General features: G+C 41.9%; 2 protein-coding genes across 2 annotated transcripts; both read right to left on the minus strand.

The window, feature by feature from the left end:
- Positions 1-7187: 7187 nt before the first annotated feature.
- LSM11 (LSM11, U7 small nuclear RNA associated) lies at positions 7188-14342 on the minus strand (the record flags this gene model as incomplete). Its single annotated transcript, XM_082489832.1, has 4 exons — positions 7188-7592; positions 8996-9079; positions 9850-9989; positions 13910-14342. 4 exons carry the CDS (start codon positions 14340-14342, stop codon positions 7188-7190), a joined length of 1062 nt encoding a protein of 353 aa, XP_082345958.1.
- A 2357-nt stretch (positions 14343-16699) lies between these two features.
- Positions 16700-22245, minus strand: THG1L (tRNA-histidine guanylyltransferase 1 like; the record flags this gene model as incomplete). The annotated part of the gene is made up of 6 exons (XM_082490037.1): positions 16700-17460; positions 18758-18865; positions 19488-19576; positions 20306-20475; positions 20948-21124; positions 22064-22245. The coding sequence occupies 6 exons, from the start codon at positions 22243-22245 to the stop codon at positions 17299-17301; spliced, it is 888 nt and encodes a 295-aa protein (XP_082346163.1). The 3' UTR covers positions 16700-17298.
- Positions 22246-22489: the final 244 nt, after the last annotated feature.

Raw genomic sequence — 22489 nt, forward strand, 5'->3', positions numbered from 1 at the left:
AGCTAGCAGCTAATAAAATAGTTATCCAGGAACATCAGAAGGCATTTTCCTTCCCTGACAGGCCTTCACTTCTACCAGCTAAGAGCAAGAGCACTTACAGTAACATCTGAAAGGACTTGTAAACATCACGAGACAAGCCACCTCTGATATTCCTCCACTAAAGTAGTCCTTTCTCCTGCATCCGCAGGAAGCTAACAAGGGTAACCAAACCTCCTACTATCCCTGCCTTAAAAGGGGAATTTTCCTTGCTTGTTTTTTATCCCACTGGGTTTCTTCTGCAAAATTTTAGAGGCAGGATGAAACGTGTCAGTTATTAGCGATGGAGTCTGGCAGAGACTGCTGGGGCGCTGTGAAATGCTCACAACATAACAGAGGCGGCACTCGAGAACTGCCTCTCCATACACCCCCTTCACCTATAGAGCACAACTTCCCAATGCCGGCCAAATTATACCAAAGCGTACAGGCTAGAAAGCAACCTCCTATCTCAAGGAGATATCACCAAATAATTCCTTCCTCCTCCTTTGTCTTTGCCTGCTTTCCCAATTTTGGCATGCCATGAAAGCCCATGGTTGGGAAAATGCACAGAGAGGTACACGTTATACTTACAGTAGATTACGCACATTTTTTTTTCCAGCAAGAAAAGTCTTCATCATGTGCACTGATCCTGCAGTTCCCACCTGGAGGAGGACCGTCACACTGCCTTGCCTATCTCTTCCCAAGTGGCTTTTCTTTTTCTGCCCAGGCTGCTAATGGGTAAAAGATGATAGCAAAGGATGCTCTTAAATAGGAAGTTTTTTCTCCACAACATTTCTACTATGTAACAATTGATGCCTTTTCCTGCTGATACATAGGCAACACCTGATGGAAAAAGCTATGACTTTTTTAAAAATTGTTTTTTCTTTCCAAGCCAATTTTAACTGCTTTACATACCTCCAGCTGTTGCCAATTTCATCTTAGGTTATAAGTTGGCATAGAAGAAAAGACATGTAACCTTCTGAAAATGGGTGTTTCCTCCTAATGACAGTAGCCCTTAAAAACACCTTTTAGATATGAAAAGAACATTACTGGCTACATGAACAGCACAGTACTTCTAAAAAATAGTTGTAATAATGATTATCTGAAGGTGAGACATGGACATTGCTGGAAAAAAGTCTGACCAAGTAAAATGAAAACTTGAGTGCATTCTTCTCTTTTCGTCCAAGTATACCCTAGCAAGGTATTAATATTTTTGGTAAATTAAAAAATGAAGTTCAGCTTGGACTCTATCCTCCTTTGCTAGACTTCTAGCTCATTAGCTAGAAGGATAATACCGATTTTAGGTCTCTCCCCTTGAGTTCCTATTGCAACTGGTCGCCCTGTCTTCTTCTGTCCACCTAGTCAGATCTCACCACTATGTGCACTGCAGCATCTTGAAAAAGATAATACAGGATAGCACATCACAAACCCTTGTATTTGTCGTCTTCTTATGGGCAAGGATAATGCTGCCGAGAAAACTTTGCATGGAGGTAATACTGTAGATTTTAGGACTGTAAACCGGAGTTGTTTCTCTAGAAACTCTCATTGTGAAGTTAGACTGTTGATATTCAAGTCTGCAAACTGAGCCATGCCTCTTCAGCTCTGTTTTTTGCACATGCTTAATTCACCTTGATTTTCAGCCTGTTTAGGCTCACCCTCCGTCAAGCCTGCAAACTAGGTGAATTAACTTTGAAATTACTATCTCGCTGCAGGAAGATCATCTTCCTTCACTAGAAGGAGGGAAGTATTTCTTTATCATCTCTTCTTCCAGTTGTGGCTTCAAACAGTTCCATTTGTGCATCTCTATAATATCCTTAGGAATAGATATTTTTGGTTTGCAGTACTTTACTGACAGTAAGAATTCCATTAATTCTGTAATACCTTAGTTTGTCAATGTAATTTCTAGTAAGTGTTAGCCCTTCATAATGTTATAGCAAAGACTGTCTTAGGATTGCTATAGTACAAACTTCAAATTTTTAAGCCAATGTCAAGAAGCGAAAGCATGACCTGAAATAGTTCTGGGCTGCAGAAGACGCATACTTTAGCATTTATGTTTTACACTTGGCAATGCAGGCAGGAGAGCAAACACCTTCATATCAGTTTGCAGTATTTTGCAGTTATGCTTTGAGGCAGATACTAACACGTAACAGCTTCTCAGGAAAGAGCTTGCCTAGCTGAAGGAATCACTGCATCATTGCTACTGCTGCTGCATTGCTTCTGAAAGGCTGTAGTACCGCACCTTCCAATTTTATCCAGTTACAGAGCTTGCAGTTTAAGATGGTGGTTATAATTCTGATCTGTTTAATCAAAGACAGAAAGTTTACCTGGAGATATAAATCTTCAGAAACTCAGAGTGTTTTCACAGTTTGCTGCCCCTGCTGCCTTTCCACTGTCTTTCAAGATTCTAGATGAAATCATTGTTTCCACCTGTCTCATTTAGGTCAATGCCAGTAAACAACAGAAAGGGTAACTGGGGGCAGAATGTTGGACAGAATGTCAAATTCAACAAAAATTAGACACCTTATTTCTCTGCTTCTTTTTTCCTGGACACTTCTTCACCCACAGTGATTCATAGATGCAAGTGGGTGACTGCAACAGAAAACTAGGAAAACCTAGCACTGTGGAAAGGAAAATAAGTTAAAAAAATAAAAATTAACAATTCAGTTTACTCCAACCAATCCAAGATAAATAATTCCAAAAGTCTGCAGAGAATAGCATGAAAATCAAGAATAGCCAAAGGCTCTCTGGATGCAAAATAGACAGGGCAACATTCCTTAGAGAGGGGGAAAAGCAGTGGGCAGTAGAGCCTATTCCTGCTGCGAGACCTCGCCCTGCTTCCAAATTATACAGAAGGGAAAGCTGCATCAGAAACAAGGAATCCTGAAACTGAAGGTCAAGAAGCAGATGGAAAACAGCACTGACCGACTAATTCAGCAATCACCTGGTGAGGACATGCTAAGTACCTGTCTCTAGACCAGAAAAAAACTTCCCAGGCGATAAATAAGCTGGATGAGTCAGTTTAGAGAAGGAACTAAACTCACACTTTTTACAAGCTCCTTTTTTTCTTTTGGTCTTATCCATTCTACTACCACAGCCCTGTTTTAAGTGTTCAATAAAATGAAGCACCTGTGCAAGAGTTTGCTAAGAAATAATCCCAGACCATATAATCCCAGCCCATAAATGCAGGGAAACGGCAGCTCTCAGCCTGATTCTCCCTACCAGTTTCCCTGCATCACCACAGCACAGCAAGGTTTTATGCTGTGGTTCCATGAGAACTCCGTTCTATCTGCAAAGGCCCCTAGAATCGTATCACCATACAAATAAAATCCCCACTCTTAAAGTAACTATGAAACTCGGCTCCCCACTGAACTGTGTTGGCAACAATAAAATAGATGATGACACTGTGAGATATATCTATGACATCACATTCCAAGACTATTGCATTACATCGTTTCTGCAGCTGGCATCATAACACTTCACAAGTTTCATATTTGTCTGCTATTTTAGAAAAGATTCTAAAAAACTGTGAAATTGTCACAACAATTCTTCAAAAGCAGTTCAGAAAACTGCTCCTTGCAGTAATTTGGTACCTCACCATAAACACGTTTTAGGAAGCACTGCTGAACAATGGCCTACAGATATTGGGCAGGTTGCAACCAGTATGTGGATCCTGTCCAGAGAGTTATTCATATTTGCCCCAAAGTTTTTACACTCTAACACAGTGCTCTGTTTCTAAAGACTGCCTCCTGCTCCTACTCTTCATTCTCTAGCATAATGACTTCTGGCATCTATGCTCACACCATCTTTGTGACACTGCAGCAACAGAGGAATGGCTTGGTGCCGACAGCTTTTTGAACAAATAACCTGGATTTTATGCTGAGTTTAGAAAAGAAAAAACATGGAAAGAAAGAACCAGAAACCATAAAAAAAAAACCCAAAGCTCACTTTTTTCCAAGGGTTGTTTTCTTTTTTTTTTTTAACAGATTTACATGAATACTTCAAGTGAGGTAGAAGACTTCATTTCAGAACATCACATTCAATTTTATTTAAAGAGCAACTTTATCTTAAGTATTAAACATGCAAGTGACAACACACATACAGGGTCACTTGTTTAGTCACAATCATGATGCTTGAAAGAGACAAAATTAATAAAACAGCATTTTTATAATGGGCTTTAAGAAGATACAATGTCAGAAGAAGTAGAGAAAAGGAAGACATTTTGGAAGATCTGAAGTTGTAGAAGAGGCTGTATTTAGGAAGCAGCTTGTAAATAATGAGAGATGTGGACAGGGAAGTAGGCAACGAAGAACCACCAAATAAGCCATTAAATCTAAATTGGAAGAGAGAATTTTAACCAACTCCACAGATGAGAGAACAATGAGAACAGAGGAGTAACAGTTCAATAATGAGGTAGAGCAAAAAATGTAGACAAACTGTATAGTTCTTAACCAGGTTTGTTGCCTGAGGGGATGACTTTGGAAGAACATGTCAGTGAAGATATAAAAATCAAGGCACAAACGCAAGTCCAAGCACCAGCATTTTTCATAAAACGTAAAAAAATAAACTTGTAGATGTGAAGCAACAAACACCTACAAGGTTTCAGAGAAAAACTTTTGATGAAAGGAAACACTGAGACTTCTAGAAGCAACTGAGAACTTGGTGAAGTGTCAGCTGACAAGGAAAGAGGGCAGCACAGCCACAAGAACATTCATGGTAGTTGTATCTTATTTAATGCACAAGGCAGTATAAACTAGGCAGACAAAAAGAATTAAGAATAGGAGGTAAAGAAAAGCAAGAATTCAATTAGATGTCCTAGTACGTAGGCCTGAGTGGAATTTGACACCCTTTGGTCAAGTATGAAGGAGAGAGGAGAGGTCAAACACAGTAGCCTTTGGCATAAATGAAAAAGGGCAGATATAAGTCATCCCAAGCAACTGAAATGAAAACAAAACAGTCAGAAAGCAGAGGGGAAAAGAAACGTAACCAAAAACATAATGAAGAAAAATATTCACTTGCAATAAAAGCTGCTGAGAAGTCAGGAGCAGAAATAAGCCCCCTGTTTCTAGCTTCACACCTTTCTAATAATTTGTGAGGGTTCTGGTTAGTTGGCAAACACACAGAAAGCCAACCAGGAAAGGTTCAGAAAGCCAGGACACTATGGGTGAATATAAGAACAACCTTCCTAAAGCAGAGTTTAGAATGTCCTGAGGAGACAAAGTATTGACAGGAGAGGGGAGGGGAAAAAAAAAAGAAAAAAAAAAAAGGAAGAACTGCAGACAACATGAACACAAACGATAAGAACACAAAAGGAGAGGAAACAATAACCTCCAAGAGAAGAATCTTTTCAGTGCTTAGTCTCAGTTCATAGTAGGAAGGATTACAGCAATAAAGCTATGTATATTAAGAAACTGTAGATATTTTTTTCCTTTTCTTTTTTTTTTTTTTTTATTCACGCTTGATGAAACTGTTTTGCCTCAACAGTACTTTTTATTTTGAGGCACTTCTGTCCCAGGCTGAACTTGGGTTTGCAGCTCAGTGGCTGAGCTGGTCAGCTGTCCAAGCCCCATGTCATCTGAAATGCTGACATAAAAGTTTCAAGCTCCCCCAGAGGCATATAGCTGCTTTGTATGCCCAGCAACTCCTGCTAAATGATTTCTGTAATTCATCCAAACACCAAACATACCCTTAATGACAAGCAAACTGTATGCTGCCTTTGCAGCAACAGAAATACATGTCTTTGAGAGTACAGTCACTCAGTTTGAAGACATATGACCTCTATATGCAATACAAGACTTGCTATAAAGCACTAAAATGTTGTTCTACCCATTGTCAGAGCTAACCATTATGCTGGCAATTTCCCACCTTTATCTTAAACACATGGAGCTGCCACAAAGCATAAGGTAGTTGAGATGAATACAGGAACAACAGTGTGAAATCTAGTGTCCTTTGACAACTTGGGGAACAAACTAGACAATATAACGACTTCATTTACGCTCAGACTTCTGCATGTATCTTGGAAAGCAGTTTATACCTGCAGAAGCCTGGCCTGACCTACAGTAGCTAAACAACCTTGCTAAAATAAAACCACCGATGAGCTGAGTTTGACTTTTATACTTCAGAACATTTTTTGGCACACCTCCAAAGCTCAGTTCAACTGGAATTAGGTGGTGCATCATCCATATGGATAGGAAAGACCCATGAAGATTTCTGCTCCATGAGAATCACTGGAGATACAGTACCTCTAATTTCAACAGAGGGAACTTGAAAGGCGCTTAGATACAGTACAATTGTGCTCAGCACAAACACTTAAATCTGAGAAGAAAAACTACATCTTTTCAAACTTCACTATTACACTAAGTAGCAAATGGGTGAAATATAAAAGTACAATGTTCCATCTGCATCCACAATATCCACAGATAAACTCCAAATATGGAAGTCCCTGGATCAGCTACATTAGCTGCTTGCTGGTGACACTGGGCTAAAGCACAGCACTACAAATAGAAGCCTAAGTTTTGATATTGAAAACAAATTAAAGTCCTGCCATTGTTCACAGAAAAAGAAGTTTTCAATTGAGAGGTCTTCTATCACACAGGACTTGATGGAGCTAACTACGAAGAAGAGGCTAATAGCCATCAGCTGTGTGTCTCTCCACCTTTTTATAGACTATCTCAAAATGACTGTCAGAATTATGTCTGGAAAAGACGACATCCATGTAACAACAGCAGATAAACTGTTGGTTTCGTTAGCAATCTTCTCTTGAAATTACTCAGAACATGCAAAATAGCATTTGTGATTCATTTCAGGTGGAGATCTAATCTTAAGCTCCTTAAATGTGTGCCACAATTAGCTCCTATAACTGAGTACACCAAAATTCTCTTCCAACCCTCTCCATTTAGCTTCTTTGTAAGAAGCAGTGGGAATCTGTGCTTACCTCCCTCATCCCACAGAAACATCTGCATTGCTGACCTTGTCCTGAGACCCCCAACAGAGGTCTAAGGAGGCTGCTTTGGCATCAAGCTCAGGATGCTCCAGGTAGAATTATTTCCCCTGCCTTGTGGCAATGGGAAACCAGTCACAGTACCACCATACTTAATGAGAACGCAAAATAGCAATGAGAGCTGCAGCGGCTATTCATGCTATCAAATAAATACACTGACAAAGGCTCAGCCAAGTCAATGTGCTAAATGGACAAGCAAGACATTCTCTCCTCGAATGAAAATCTGGTTTATGTGACGTGTGAACACCTGTTGGTAATCCACTTTGGGCCGCCTTTTTCTCCGTGACTGGCTTCTTGCACGGGTAGCACCAGCACTGGCACCCTCTGTGTGGGCAGTCCCGCTACTCACATCAGCTTCACCTCTGGCAGCCAGATGCAAGCTGTCACTTGGCATCTTCTTTTCTCCAGCTCTCCCCGAGCGTTTCTGCCTCTCGCGATCATCTTCTGTTCTCGCTCGTCCTGATCCAACTTTCAGTCCCAGCGTCTGAGAGTCGTTTGTCAGGGCTAGCTCCTCTGAGAGAGTCTTTGAGTCAGCTCCCTTCTTTACTGAGGACTCCTGCAGTTTGAGTCTGTCAAACAGCTGTAAAAGAACATTTATGTATATGATCACATTTGTAAAACGCGAGGCCACTTGTTTGGCACGTCTATGTGGTATTTGTGTATATGATCCCAAATCAGAGCTCACAATACACAATTAGTGAAGAACTTTACCAGCAATAAATACTGTTTTCTTGCCAAAGTCAAACCATGACTGGATCTCTTGTATGTGCACAAGCGTCTTCATGTGAGCACCAAGGAATTTAATTTGGGGAGCAATACTGATGTGCAGTAGCATTTAACTTTGGTCAGGAACAACAGAAAGCTACCAAGTTCCTCCATTAGCTCACTTTCCCCAACACTCTCGTAATGTTGTCAGATAGTATTAGAGAGATTTTCGTCCTTGTGTCCTCAGGCAGGACATGAATCCCTAAGATAAGGGGCCTCAGTCAGCAAAGAGGGTATACTGAAAAAACAATGGACCTTTGGTGTTTCCCAAAACAAACTAAAAGAGGCCGTATGGGTATTCTAGGAGGTGAGCAGACAAAAAACAATAGAAAAATAATAAAAGCTAGAGCAGCAGATCCAAAGCACTGTATGAACTCATTAATCTAAGAACACATGGTACTGAAACTGGAAAAGAAACTGCTTTTACTCTGGCAGCAGGCAAGCTTTTATGAAATACTGACAAACAAAATGGATTCTCAGTTAGCCCGTCTCTTCCCAGCAACAGGATGGAAAGCCAATCCCTGTAAGACGGGGCTAAAGGAACAATGACAACTTGATTATTTTTAACTAATCTTTAAAAAAGGAAGGGTGGATTCTATCAGAAAACAGATTTAAATGGCTGGAATTTGAAAGCAAATTCCTCACAATGAAACTGTTTAAAAGTTTTTGTGATGCTTCTCTGATGTTCAAAAGGCCCAGAGCTATGCCATTCAACAGGCACAGCACTGTCAGTTTTTCCCTTCATTGTTCAGAAGTTAATCTATCATCTCTTCAGTTCTCAACTTTGTAAACATCTTTTTTTTGCAGCTGGATCCTAGAGAGTGCCTTGCTTTGGAGCAACGTTCAGAATCTTGGGCTTCACAGTACCTAGACTAAAAATTCAAGTGATCGAACAGACGTTTTGTTGGCTGAAGGCAAAGACTGTCATGCCATGAACATTAATATCAAATTATGCAGTGGCAGCAACTGTGATAAGATATTAGGAACTCTAAAGTGGAGCTTCTGTAGCACTGAACCAAAGTATGGCCAAAGTACTTTCAAAATGTCAGAAAACTGTGGTTTTTTCCCCCCAGTTCAAGTCATTTTAGAGTCATCTGTAATAAAAGGAGGTAAAATACTTCAAATGTAAATACAGTTTTCCAATCAACACTCCCCTTTTACTATTTTGAAAAGGGAGATACTAAAAAAAAAAAAAGAAAACTGGAGACGGTTACCTACCCGAGTTAGTGTAAGCTGAGGTTCTGCGTAGAAAGCTTTGCCCATTACTGGTTTCCTGTACGTCTCATCCACGTCTGTCAGGGCCTGGAAGAAGATAAAAGAAACAGATAGGTCAAAATGAAAAGAAAACATAAAGAAGCTTTGGACCAGCTTTGTGTCATGGCATTATGAAATTATGCTCTGAGAGAAAATCCATTCCAGGAACAAGCTGTGCTTTGGAGCTGGCTTCTCAGTTGTACTGAGGTATAAAAGCAACACCAAAGCAAAGCATCTATTCTGCATTACTTGCAAAATCTTTGCGAGCCTTGCCTGCAAAATCCTTCCCTGCAAAATGCTCTCCCTCCCGCCCCCATTTCCAAACTTTTCACAGCTTCAGGCTCACAAATATTCAATAGCTACTTTTCCATCCACTGTCTTTAAGATCTTCATGAGGCAGAACACGGGGAAAAGCTTTTGCCACTGACATCCCACTGACGTGTCAGTGAAAGAAAAAAGAGAAGTGGTTCCTACTATAAGAAGATTGTGTTTTGCAGAGAAAGCTTTGGAAACTTCTAACATTCCTCATATTCCACCTTCCTGGGATCTTATAGAAAACCTTTGAAGATGTTGGGAATGCTTCAAAGCTTCTCTCTAACTTAGAACCTTCTCTAAGATGGCTAGGCCCCCTTGGAGATGTACCAATCCAACACCAAGCACCACTTAAGTCTGAAACCCAGCATTTAGTGCCATAGCAAATTAGCTTTATGAACCACAATACCACATTAATCTTCTCAAAATGTAGTTTGCTTAAACCTGTTGCAAATTACAGGTTTTCAATACAGCAGTTATAAATCAAGGGCTAGAACAATAATTACCATATTCCAGAACTTGTCAAATGCAACCAAAAACCCTGTGCAGACTCCACGAAGCCCTTTGAAAGTGCGGATATGGACATTGATTTTTACACCATCTCGGACACAGCGATGAAGTTCCCCCAACGGGCTGCCTTCATGGACTAAAACAGAAAGAGAACATCACCGGTCTGCAACAAATAACAGATATATATATGTATATGTAGAAATCTACTCTATGTAAAAGTACAGCAGATCTTGGTACAACACTTGTCTTCAAAGCAAAAGAAATGAGTCCCAGAGCACTGTAACGCACTGCGACTGTAATTACTAGATGAACAAAACTCTCCTTACAGTGGGGACAGCAAAGACTTTCGAAAATATGAAGTTTTTCTTTACACAACCCAAAGCTAAATCAGCCTTAGCTGAAAATCTTTTTGCTACATTTCAAAAACATTCTAAGTAATGCTAATCATAAATAGAAGTGGTTCAAAGGGAACAGAAAGCTCACAGAAGCAGAGAGCTTCGCAGAAACGACAAATGCCTAGTTAAGGCTACTTCAGATTAGTTATAAACTGTTAATAAAGTACTGTATCAGATGCGTTGCTTTTCTTTACAAGGAGATTTCTGAAACAACAGATGACTCCAAATTCTTCAACTAACTAAACTGGATCAGCCTAAGTTCATAAAATCTTATTGTTTCAGTTAAAACTTTCATCAGCCAGCTGAACATCCTTCAAAGATGTACACTTCTTTGGCAAAGAAAATTACTAAAAGAGGCCGCCACCAATGAAACCATGCTAAACTGCAGCACAATAATGCTTTTAGTCGGGGCAAACCCAAAGGAACTCAGTAAAACATACAGCTTACCTGGTACACACAAGCCTTATCTGCACACTAGAAATCTTTGCAAGTGTACATTATCTAGAGGAGTAGATATTATTTACAACTTCCACCCATGCCATAGTGAAGCCATTCCAGCAATAAATTACAGCTACCACAGCGACCTGTTTGCTTGTGCAAACGCAGCCCCAGGATTGCTGCGCAATTCCTGCTGAGAGGCAGAGGAAAGTATTGGTCTAAAATCTCACACAGTTCTTCATATTAATAAAAATATCTGAGTCACAGATGACCTCTCGCCTATGTTCCAGGTTTGATTTACACACTAGAAAATGAATCCTGTGAGTGTAAAATGTTACTGTATGACAGCTGATCTGCAGTAGTCGGCTGCATGGCAATTCTTAGCCACAGCAGGGAAATCTAAAGCAGTTTCCTCTGAATTAACCTAATCACATTTATTTTTTGAGACCCACCGTCTTCTTTCCAGCTCTCTCCAGCTAGACAGCTGAAGAAAATTGCTTTCACACACAGCATAAGCTGCCTCAGTACCTCTCAGCTTTTTTAATGGGAGTCGTTTCATTATTCTCTGTGCTTTCTTCAGCTGAACTGATGACAAACCTATGTTCTGACTTCACAGGTACATCACAGGAACTAGAGGTGACACCATCACTACATCAGAATGATGCTTTTAATCAGATACCAGTATTTTTTTCTAACCAAACCTGAGAATTTACAGGATCATTTTAGATTTTTTTTAGATTTTAGATGCCTATGTTCCTTTTATATAGGAACTTTATCTACAACTTCTTATAAAAATCCGAGTACAATCTTTATTTCCAACTATGCCTTTGCTTGTCGGCACCCCGTTAGGTCTGTTAGAAAACACTACTTAACAGCTCTACCAAATCTAGACAATACACGCTCTTCCCACTTTTCCTTGCTGTGTAAGGTTCCAGCTTCACCAGGGCAAACCTCCAACTTCACCTAATCAAAAGGACAGAACACATCATCCAAAAACCTTTCAGCAATCTGACATCCACTTCTCAGAAAAAAATAAAACCAGCAACACAAGGAATTTATCTTTGCAGCGTCTCTCTTCTGGAAGCATCAAAGCCTGTAATGACCAGGCTCTGCGTGCAGCTAGATTTGCCCGTGGCTTTTGACGCTGTTAAGTACCAGCATTAAAAATTTTTCAGTCTGTAGGGAAAAGAGTTACCTAGTTGGTTTTGTACTCAAAATCCAATCCCTATTTGTATAAAATAAGCACATGCTTAGTACCAGGATTCTGAAGAATGACGAGAAAACTACTGTGAGCCACAGGGCAAGGACCCCAGGAGGGAGAAAATAAAGATCCAAACTCTGGTGAAGTCCTTGTCCCCGGGATAGACTTTATGAAGAGAGATTAAAAAAAAAAAAAAATCAAGAGCAAAGCAAGTCAGAGCAGTTGAAATAACTCAGAACACTATCAAACGCCTTTCTAACTGCTCCACAGTAACTGCTTGCGTGTGAGTTCTCTGCCCCTTGGTAAATGCAAACTAATTTGAAATAGCATCTCCTGAACTGATCCAAAACAGGCACTGCTAAAGTAGCTTCCTTCTTACTTTTATGGCTACATCTGAAATCATCCCTCATGACAGGCAAAATTTTATCTCCATTTTACATTTCTAACCCACTGAATTTAAGGAACCTGTCATACCTTGTCACGGCTACCTGAGAGCACAACATCACAACTGAGGGACGCAGCAAACCACATATCAGTTACTTTCAGAGGCAGCTACCACCTCAGAATCCAAGCTTCAAATGCTGGCCCACCTGCGGTGCAGACAGACCCTCTACTTACAGGGAAATCACAAAATTTTGGCTATAATTTATTCCTAAAACTCTCCAGACTGCTGAATAGCACTTTCTATGTCAGTTGTGCCAGTCTTCAAAGCCCTCACTGTCCAGCCTTAGATGGGTGGATATTAAATACGTGCTCTTAATGGAAACATGTCATCTGTTTGCTAGACCACCACTAAAGTTAATTTTTACAGAGATTTTTTTTTTTCAATTTTCATCCCAGTAATCCAAATACAGACACTTTACATTAAGATCCTAAATCATTATTTAAGGTCAGTTCTTTTGGAAAACCTACGCCAACAGAACCTCTGCATTTGTGCAAAATGCTAAGTTGACGTGATATTCAGGATCATGCAGCACCTATGGCAATGAATACACAATGTTTTGGTGCCTAAGCAAGAAAAAAGTTCTGCTCTGGGCATTCAGAATTGAACATTTTGGGCTTTCCCTTTTTATAAAAGGAATATTATTAAGGTGATGCTGGTGATTAGAAGAGATACTTTGATTCCAATAAACACCCAGTATTTTTCATTCAGTGCACGAAAATGACATCTCGTTTGATAGCAATGGGATTTTGTTCTTGGTGTAGGTGCACAAGTTGCACCCTTTAATGTTCAGGGGCTATTATCCTGACTGCATGCATAAATTTAGACAAGAAACTACTATCATCTTCACAGATACATCACACGGCAACATCGCAGCTGCCTGCCACCTCAATCCCCTGTTCTATCATTGTGTTACTAGAAGTGCCAGCGCTGTATTTATGCCCCCAGGATATACAGTTCGTAACCAAGATATAGCAGCGCTTAACAGACTCACGCTGCAGTTATGACTTAAATATGACCTGCCCGGGCTCAAATCTGATTCCTGGTTTAAAACTAGTACTTTTGAAAGCACAACAGTTTCTCACCCTTTTTTTCTTAAAATCATGAGGATGAACGCAATTAACAAACTAATTAACAAATAACAGACGAGGATGTCACCGTAACAACATCAGTGTAATCTCTGGGTAAGCAGTTCTGTGAAACGCGCCGTTCCTCATTTCTGCACACAATTTTCCCAACCTAGCACGCAAGTATCAGTTTCCACCCAAACTCCATCACTTCCCCCTCCCACCCACCCCGCTGTCACCCAACCGCTTCCTTCAGCCGCCGACTCTCTTCAAACCTCTAAAAACTCCCCCAAACTCCATCCCAACCGCGGCCCACGCCCGGGCCCAGCCCGCATCCCTCGACCCCCCCCCTCAGTCCCCACAGCCTTCCCCTCCATCTCCCCGCACCCCAGCGCCGGCCCAGTCCCTCCGCCAGCCCCCCACCTCACTCCCCTTCCCCACCGCAGCACCCCTCACCCCACCGCCCGGCCTTCCCCCCTCAGGGCCTTCCCCCCTCAGGCCGCCCGCCCTTACGGGGCATCCTGGTGAGGACGTTCCGCGGCGCCCGCCGGCGCCGGGCCGCCGCGCCGCCCTCGGTGGCTTCCTGCTCGGGGCCCGCATTGACCATGAGGCTGCGGAGACGCTGGATGCGCTCGGGGTCGGAGGCGGGAGGGCCGCGGCGGGCGGCGCGGGAGGTGGCGGCCGGGCCGCGGCGGGAGGGAGCTGCGGAGCGGCGGCCGCGCGGGCGGAGCAGGCCGCGCTGGAAGCTCTCGTACTCGGCGAGGTTGTTGAAGCAGGGCGCGGCGGGGAAGGGCAGCGGCGTGCTGGCCGAGTACAGCGCCAGCAGCGGGTCGAAGCGGCTAGAGCTCACGTCCAGGCGGCTGGGGCTGGGGGAGCGCTCGGGCCCGGGCCGGCGGCGGGGGCGCCGCTGCTCCGCGCCTCCCGCAGCCCCCTCGTCCTCCTCCATGCCGGGCTGCGGGCGGCGGCCCGGCCCGCTGCCGCCGCTAGGGGCCGCTGCCGCGCCGCCCGGCGAGCCCAGAAGCTAAGCGGGTTCCGGGCGGTGCGGCGCGGGGAGGGGAGATCGCGGAGCACCGCCCGCAGCCGGGCCGGGCCGCGAGGGGCGGAGCTGCCTCCGCCCGGGGAGCGGGACAGGGGGCGGGCCGGGGGTACCGGGACTGCGGTGATACCCTCCGCGCTGCATCTTCAGCTAAGTCCCTGGTGCAACTCCATCGCCGGTCTCTGGACCGGGTCCTCTCCCGAGCAGGGACCTCGCTCCGGCTGCCCCGGGGCCCGGGCGATGAAAGGGCACCTGGGCAAAAGGTGGCTGCGATGTAATGCGCGTTGTAGCCCGCAGCAGGGTACGCAGTGCAGGAACACGTCTCCCAAGGAAAGCAAGGCAACGTGTGTTAATGCTGCAGAGTGGTTTTACCGTAGCAGATTCCACCACCCACCATTAATCTTTCATAACTGGTTCCTGTATGGTGAATAGTTCCCATTGCAGCAATACAACATCAGCCGGAGGCTGCTGACCAGCATCAGAGGAAACACTTATTTCTTCACTGGGTCACAGTATGGGGATTGGTCACCTATAGAAACACCTATAAGCACAGCCGTAGGACACAGGTCGAGCTGTGTGTGCCACTAACACCAGTCTAGTTCTGGAACCTTAGGAAGATTTATTTTCCCCTACAGCTACAAAGTAATATATATGACTTTACACATGAGGATAGCACGAGGTGTTTCTTTCTCTAGCATTTATATTAATACAAAGGCCAGGGCTGTACAGACAATCCCTATCTTAGTTCCAAAGTTTGCATCCATATGTAAACAGGTATGTTTACTTATTACATATTATTGTAAGGGTGTCAGTTAATTAGAAAATGCTCCAAGACCTGACACAGACTTTGTAAAAAAAACAAACAAACAAAAAAAAACAAAACCAAAAACACACAAAACAAACCACCACACACACACAATGTACATACATTCTACAATGTATTTATGTATCAGGTAGTCATAATATATATGGTAAAAAACCCTACATAATACTTTCCAATCATTAATCATAGTTGCCAAAATTTTTTTTCATCTTTACTCGGACTGCAAAATCCAGCTGTCACCACCCCTGGAACAATCACTTTACAAGTAATGCCCAAAGTCAGGCACCAGGTAGTAACATATAGCATTTCAAAGTCAAATAAATCATATTTGTGTTACAAGACAAAAACCCCCAAACAGACAAATAGGAAGTTCTTAGTGGTAAATGACTGCTGCAATGACTCATTCAGAGTCACCATCTCACACAACCCCTCATATCCTCTTCCTAGGAATTATACATCCCATTCTACAAACTAAAGACGATACACATTCTCTCATTGCATGTACTTCACTTCTCAGTATTAGCACACTGCAGTGGAGGGGAAACCCTGTCCTATTATAAACACACAGACTCACTGTTTAACCTCAGGATGAAACTGCAAAGTAGTAGTTTACATCAGTATCCGTTTAGTGTGTTTCTTTAAAAAAAAACCAACACTACTACACAAAAATGTGTAAGTTCTTCCTGTGGGAAGAAAAGGGGAAGAAGTAGGCTGCTACACGAATTAATGGGAAACTCACTCAGTACTGACCTTCTTCAGTCACATTTGATCCTTTCTTTCCACTTTTATGGCCAGTTCCAACTGCTGACTATCCCCTAGGAACAGCCTGCCAGACTACTGTTCGAGCACCTTATTTTTGAAACTGGTATGGTTAAACTCAGGAATAATATCCTTGTAAATACCTATTACGTAATTATAGTTGTATTTCTATACTGAAATAGGTTATTTCCCTCAAATTCCAGTTACAGTGGGACAAGTCCCCTTACATTAGCGGAAATACTTCCGCTCTGAGAGGTTGTACGATTTAACTGTTTTGACAAAGGGTCTTAACTGATAGTTAAACCAGAACAAAACTGTGCATAGACCACGCAACACACACTCCTGCATTCCATCTAACGAACATGTATTGTCCAGACTGCTACATCTGTGTCATCCCCAGGAAAAATCAGGGAACAGCAATACAAGTTCTTGTTAGCACCCTCTTTGCAGGCACCAGCAATGTTCCCCTGGGTTGCTACCTTTCACTCTACTGCACAGTAGAAGACAGACGACTTCCCAGGCCACGGAAGATGAAAGCACAATGTCTACCCAGTTTCTAATAAGATACTGTACAGACTTGAATTCTGTTAACTTCACTGTTTGGAACTTTCACCAATTACTAGTAAAAGTCCCAGGAATGAGAAAAGCAAAGCAATAAACACTGCAGGGAAGAAATTGCTATTATTTTTATTTTTAAAAAGTATAAAAGTCCTGTACATTTGTCAAAAGCTGTTAAAATCAGTCATAGGAAACTGCTGGGCTACTCTGTCTCCTTTCTGAAAGAATCAGAGACATTAGGCAGTTAAACAGTTTGTCACTAATCCAACTAAACACACTGGCCTTGAAATGTAATACTAAATGCCAATTGAAGTATTCTGGTCCATCTCAGTCGAAACAAAAATCAAAAGAATTTTTCTCCTCTGCTTTTAACAGTTCAAATATGCAAGCTTTTTTATAGTTCGGCAGTTCAGTAAAATACCTCATGGTTTAAATGCTATAGAAATGCATGAAATTTCTATACATTTTTTTCTACAAATATCCATGTACAAGGAAGCAGTCTTAATTTATGAGTTCTTAACATTCAAAATATAATATGATTTTAGGTTTTCCATATCAGCATATCCTTGCATGTCAGACAACATACCAGTGTCTTTTCTTCAGGCAACAACAGTGCTAAAACCAATGTAGTTGTTGAAGAAGGTTACGGCCACCATTCATACACCTCACTTGCCAACAACCCAAGCAGAGCAAAAAGTAAACTACCAGTTATACTCATCAGAGATATCAACTATCCTCGGCCAGAATCTCAGGATATTCCTCCCAGAACTGGTCCCCAATTATGTCACAGTGCAGGGGAACAACTTTAGTCCTAGTCCGGGTCACTTCAACTTCCTTTTCTTCTGTTTCCTTTGGCAGTTTTATTTTCTTAGTCACGACTTCATTAATCTGAAAATGCAGTTGACACATTAGCAGACATAAAAGACTCCAGAGGGGATTCACAAATGGACAAGAAACAAAGCTACAACAAAAGCAACTATCAACCCCATAGCATACTACAGAATTTGAACACTAACTCTTCTGAAAGAGAGTCTGTTCTCAATTCAAAGACTAACACATGAGCACTCGAAACTGCATGGCATCGTCACATGGCTTGAAGAAGTTAGCTGCAAATTCACATAACTGAATGCAAGAATTCTTGAATAAAGTACGATACTTAATTTGGAGCTATATAAACCAAATGTGAAATCTTCCAAATGACTACAGTTACCAAGTATGTATGAGGAAGAAGCAGAACGTATTTCCAGGAGGGAGCCTCTAAGTAGTTCTATTATTTCATTTGAAGTAACTAGCCAAAATAAATAATTAAAAAAAAGTGTTACCAGGTTTTTACATATAGAAGTTGAAAGGCCGAACAAGTTACAGAGAACTCTCAGCACAGACTGATCAGGCCCTGATCACAAAATAGATATTTCCAATTAAGATCTACTACAGAAGTATACTAAGGCCATAAACATTTATGATGTTCTGGGGTCTCATCTCATACAAAACACAGGACAGGAATTTCTTAAACTAATTCTGCATCAATGATGTAATCCGAGAATGATGAAAATTTCCAAGTTATCATTAAAAGGAATTCCCCGTTAACAGCTGTACTGCTTACTACGCTCCTTTACAGAAGTAGAAAAGGACTAAGCATACTATGAGCTGAGTTATCTTACTGAACAAGAGTTTGTAATTCCTTTGCAGTGGAAATACTCGGGATCTAACCCTGTGAAGGGCCTGGCACGTGCTCCAGTGATTACCATATCAGTCATTAAAAAGTAATTTTTCAGGAAGCAGAATACATCCTCAATTTTCAAAGCTGGTAACACTAAGGAAGGAACTGTATGATCCATTAAACCAGGGAAAATTATCTAGAATACAGATCAGTCTTGTGAAATTCTACACATAAAATGTATATCAACAGATGACAATGTATCTCAACAGTCATGATTTGCATTTAAGGTAGACTTCAGAGACTAATTTTTACACTATGCTCATAGATAGAGATTTGAAAAACACCTCCAAAAAAATTAGTCATCTTACACATCATTATATGGCAAATATGGTTAGTTTCAAAATATATTTTATACATATAGACATACATTTGGGACACATCTGGTGATCTTAAAGTGTAGCTTGTCTGCTATAGCATAGCTGTTTAAAACATCAGCATGAAGCAAGGGGTAATACAGTTTTTTACCTTCTGCCATATTAAGACAGTTCCTTTTCTATACATCAAAGGTTCATTGTTGTAGTTTATGTTGAATTCAGAAAATAAGATTTCATTCTTATCTCCAGCCAAAGTTCCCTGAGAGGAAATTAAAAGAAAATGTACTCTTATAAAAAACACACAAACTGAATCTCTAGGGTAAGAGCTGGGTGAATACTGCAAGTAAGACTGACATTTATACAGGTTTTTCACCTTTAAATTACAACATTTAATTATCTCTCCCAACAGAGGAATTATTTCCAACTGCCAAATGAAGATATTAAAACAGAGAGGTTTTTTATTACGTTTTCAAGACAAATTGAAGAAAGTCAACAGACTCCAAGAGAAAACAGAAATAATCTGCCGAAGTCCGCACAATGAGACAAAATACTACAGAAAGGACTGGGAATCAATAGTAGTTGAAGACTGCCACTGTACTTCATGCTTATGGATACTGAATGTTTATATAACGTTTTAAAGATTTCTGAACATGCTAATTAAGAAACAAAAATCCTGCTAATATTTGACAAAAAATACATTATTTGCTAATCATATTAACATCTGTATAATTTAAGAAGTTGTTGAATCCACACCTGCAAAATTATTTTACTAAGAACAGACAAGCCAGCTAGGGCTGCTGGGTAGGCAAGACACAGTTTAGCAAATCTTATGATTTTCTTTGTAGCTAGGAAAAAAAAAAAAAAAAAAAAAAAAGTCTTACCTGAAGTCTATCCTGTGCTTGCACTGGTGTCAAACCGCTTCGCTGTACAAGCATCCAAAACACTGTATTATAAAGATTATTAATATGGCCTATAGAAAAAGAGAAAAGAGCGAGAGAAAGAGTATTTACCAAATCTGAGTGACAACTCAGAAAAAAAACACATACAGGAAACATCCAAAAATAAAGGGGAATTAATAACATCAGTTGCTAGAGAAGATACAATCTTTCTGATTCATTTTTAAGGTACTGCATATCGTAAGAATGACAAGAAGACAGATTTCATTATAAAATACTGACAAGGAAGCAGAGGTGAAAGGCGTTTATTTGTAACGTAAATTATCTCCACCTATGTTAATGGAGGTAACATAAATCTAAAAGTCTAACATACCAATGAAAGCCTAGAAATTAAATCCAATGGTCTGTTCTAGCACGGAATAAGCAGCACTTTTGATTGCTACAATATTGCTACATGGTGTGAATTCAAACATTCACATCTCTTCATTAAAGCAGATTACTTTGGCTAAACAAGTCCAGAAATAAAAAGTAATAAAGTAATTCTATTAATAATTCTAATATTTCCTGGGTTGAAGTCACCCCCAGCATGCAACAAATATAGTTGTAGCCTGAAGACTTAGACAGTGTTTCTACATCCACACAAAGCCCAAAACAATTCTGGTATTGTTTATTTAAAAATACCATCCTACCTGCTGTTCTTTCACTGATACCGATACACACAAATGCACTGGCAATAAAGGCATTTCTATTCAAAGAGGAAGAGAACTCAACTGCACAAATCTCCGTTTTCTAGAAACGCTTACAATCTGCTTGTCTCCAGCTGAGGTAGTCCTTTAAATTTTGATTGCTGGGATACAACACAATTCGTCCATCAAATCCTGGTGGGTAGAGAAGCTGCTGGTCCTTAAAGTAATCCTTCCAATAAAAAACGTAACTTGAGGCAAACTGGGAGACCACATGAGTCATGAACTTACTTGCAAACACAAAGGAAAAGGAAAAAAAGAAAGAAATACGTCAACATGATTATATATCTGTGATTATCTAAGGTAACAGGAGCAATAATTCTGGTGGATGGCAGCATTTCTTAAATAACGGCCCAATATATCAGCTATGGCATAGATTCTTCTGAAGAACAGGAAGTACTGAGAATCAAGTAAAAGAGTTCGGAAAATTAAACATTTTTTTCAAAGAATGTTTGCTCTAACAGTGTTTGCTTCTAATGTTTGTTTTATCAGAACTTTTTTTAAAATTCTACCACTGAACGTATTTTCCTGAAAGATCACACGCAAAGAGTTCACATTAAGAACCTGAACTAATTGTAGTGTATACACCCAAACACAGCCCTGCTCCCAACCTCTGGGTGTAGGTAAGGGAAATCTCAAGAATTACAGGTTTAGGGAGAGATGTTAAAAACAAGTTCGCTTACATATCGAAACAGCTCTTACCTTGCTCTTCTTTTAAACCATCTACTCTTCTTTTTGAAAACAAAACTATATTCATCACTCTGTCCATAAGCAATAGCAATATCCTCCAATTCTTGCATCACTGTCTGGGCACACTTGGTCATCAGATGAAGAGCACGGTCATCATTTGGCTTTTTGAACTCATGCTGCTCAGAAAACCTTCAAGGCAAAAATGGTTGAATAAGAATCCCTTAAAAAGCCACTAAAAATGCTAACCCATTCATTTTCCTCATATTTGCTTTCTATAAATATTGATTTCAGGTATACTGTCAATACTGACACAGAATTCCCTCCAGGTATGAAAAACAATAAGAAAAATATTTTTATACATTCTGGATAACCCATTCTCTTTGCCATTAACATCCCACTCTAACCAGTCCTTCAAAATGACCATTTTCTCTATTTTTCTTGGAATAAGAGAATGACAAATACTGTTTTCAGTAAATTCACTTTCTCCTAGCATGTCTTTTGGTCCAACAATGCCAACATTATCAGTAGACCTGTCAAAACACGAGAGCTTTACGAGAACCCCATGGGACTAAACCTGAGATCAAATCCCCTGGAAGAACACATCACCTACTACTCGAGAGAACTGTGGTCTATTTATCCTGAAGAAAGGCAAACGCCATGCAGACACCGACTACCAAAACAAATAAATATTGCCGTACACCAGTTGCTGTCCCTCTCCCAGCACACCCAAGGCACTGGTATACTATTTCCCTACCACCCTGCCGAGGGCGCTGTTCTGAAGCTGCCCATGGCCCTTGAAGACAAACCCCCGCAGTAACCCCGCGCCCTGGAGAGGCCGAGTGAAGGGCTCATGGGGATTCGGGGCGAAAGGAGCCTTTGTAACCCCTGCACCTGCTGGATTCAAGCAGCTCGGGCAGGAAACAGCCAAGGCCAAGCGCAGGGCACCAGTCAGAACCCCTCCTCTCGGCTCAGCACTCAGAGCGCACACCTCCAGCGCCTTTAGGCCGAGCAAACCCCGAAGTACGCCCTGCCGTACCCCAACCCCCACCCTCCCGCCCGCTGAGGCGTCGCCATAGCGACCGCACCGCTACAAGCGCCCCGGCCATTGGCTGCCCGTCCGGCCTTCACCTGTGGAAGTTGCGGCCGTCCAGCCGGACCACTATCCAGCAGTTGGGCAGACAGGTGTCGTCTGCCTCGAAATCCCGCACATACTCGAACTTGCTCTTCGCCATGGAAAGGCGGCGTACACAGCCCGCCCACCGCCCGCTCCCCGCAGAGATGGCTGATGCGGCCCTCCAGCACCCCAGCATGGCCAGAGCGGAAGCGGAAGCGCCGGACACCCCCAGAGAGCACAGCGGCGAGCCTTTCTGGGCGACCAGGAGGACCTCTCTATGGTTTGAGCGGGTGGGCGGAGCGCGGGCCGGCCCGGATCGCGGCGCTTCCGCCGGCGGTCTCCATGGCGACCGCGCCGCGCGGTGGAGGCGGGTGGAATGATGGCGGCGCCACCACTGGTGGGCGGTGGCGGCGCGAGGGCGCGGCCACCGTTGGCGCAAC

This window comes from Vanellus vanellus (genome assembly GCF_965231255.1).
Source record: "Vanellus vanellus genome assembly, chromosome: 13".
In the NCBI taxonomy this organism is placed as follows: domain Eukaryota; kingdom Metazoa; phylum Chordata; class Aves; order Charadriiformes; family Charadriidae; genus Vanellus; species Vanellus vanellus.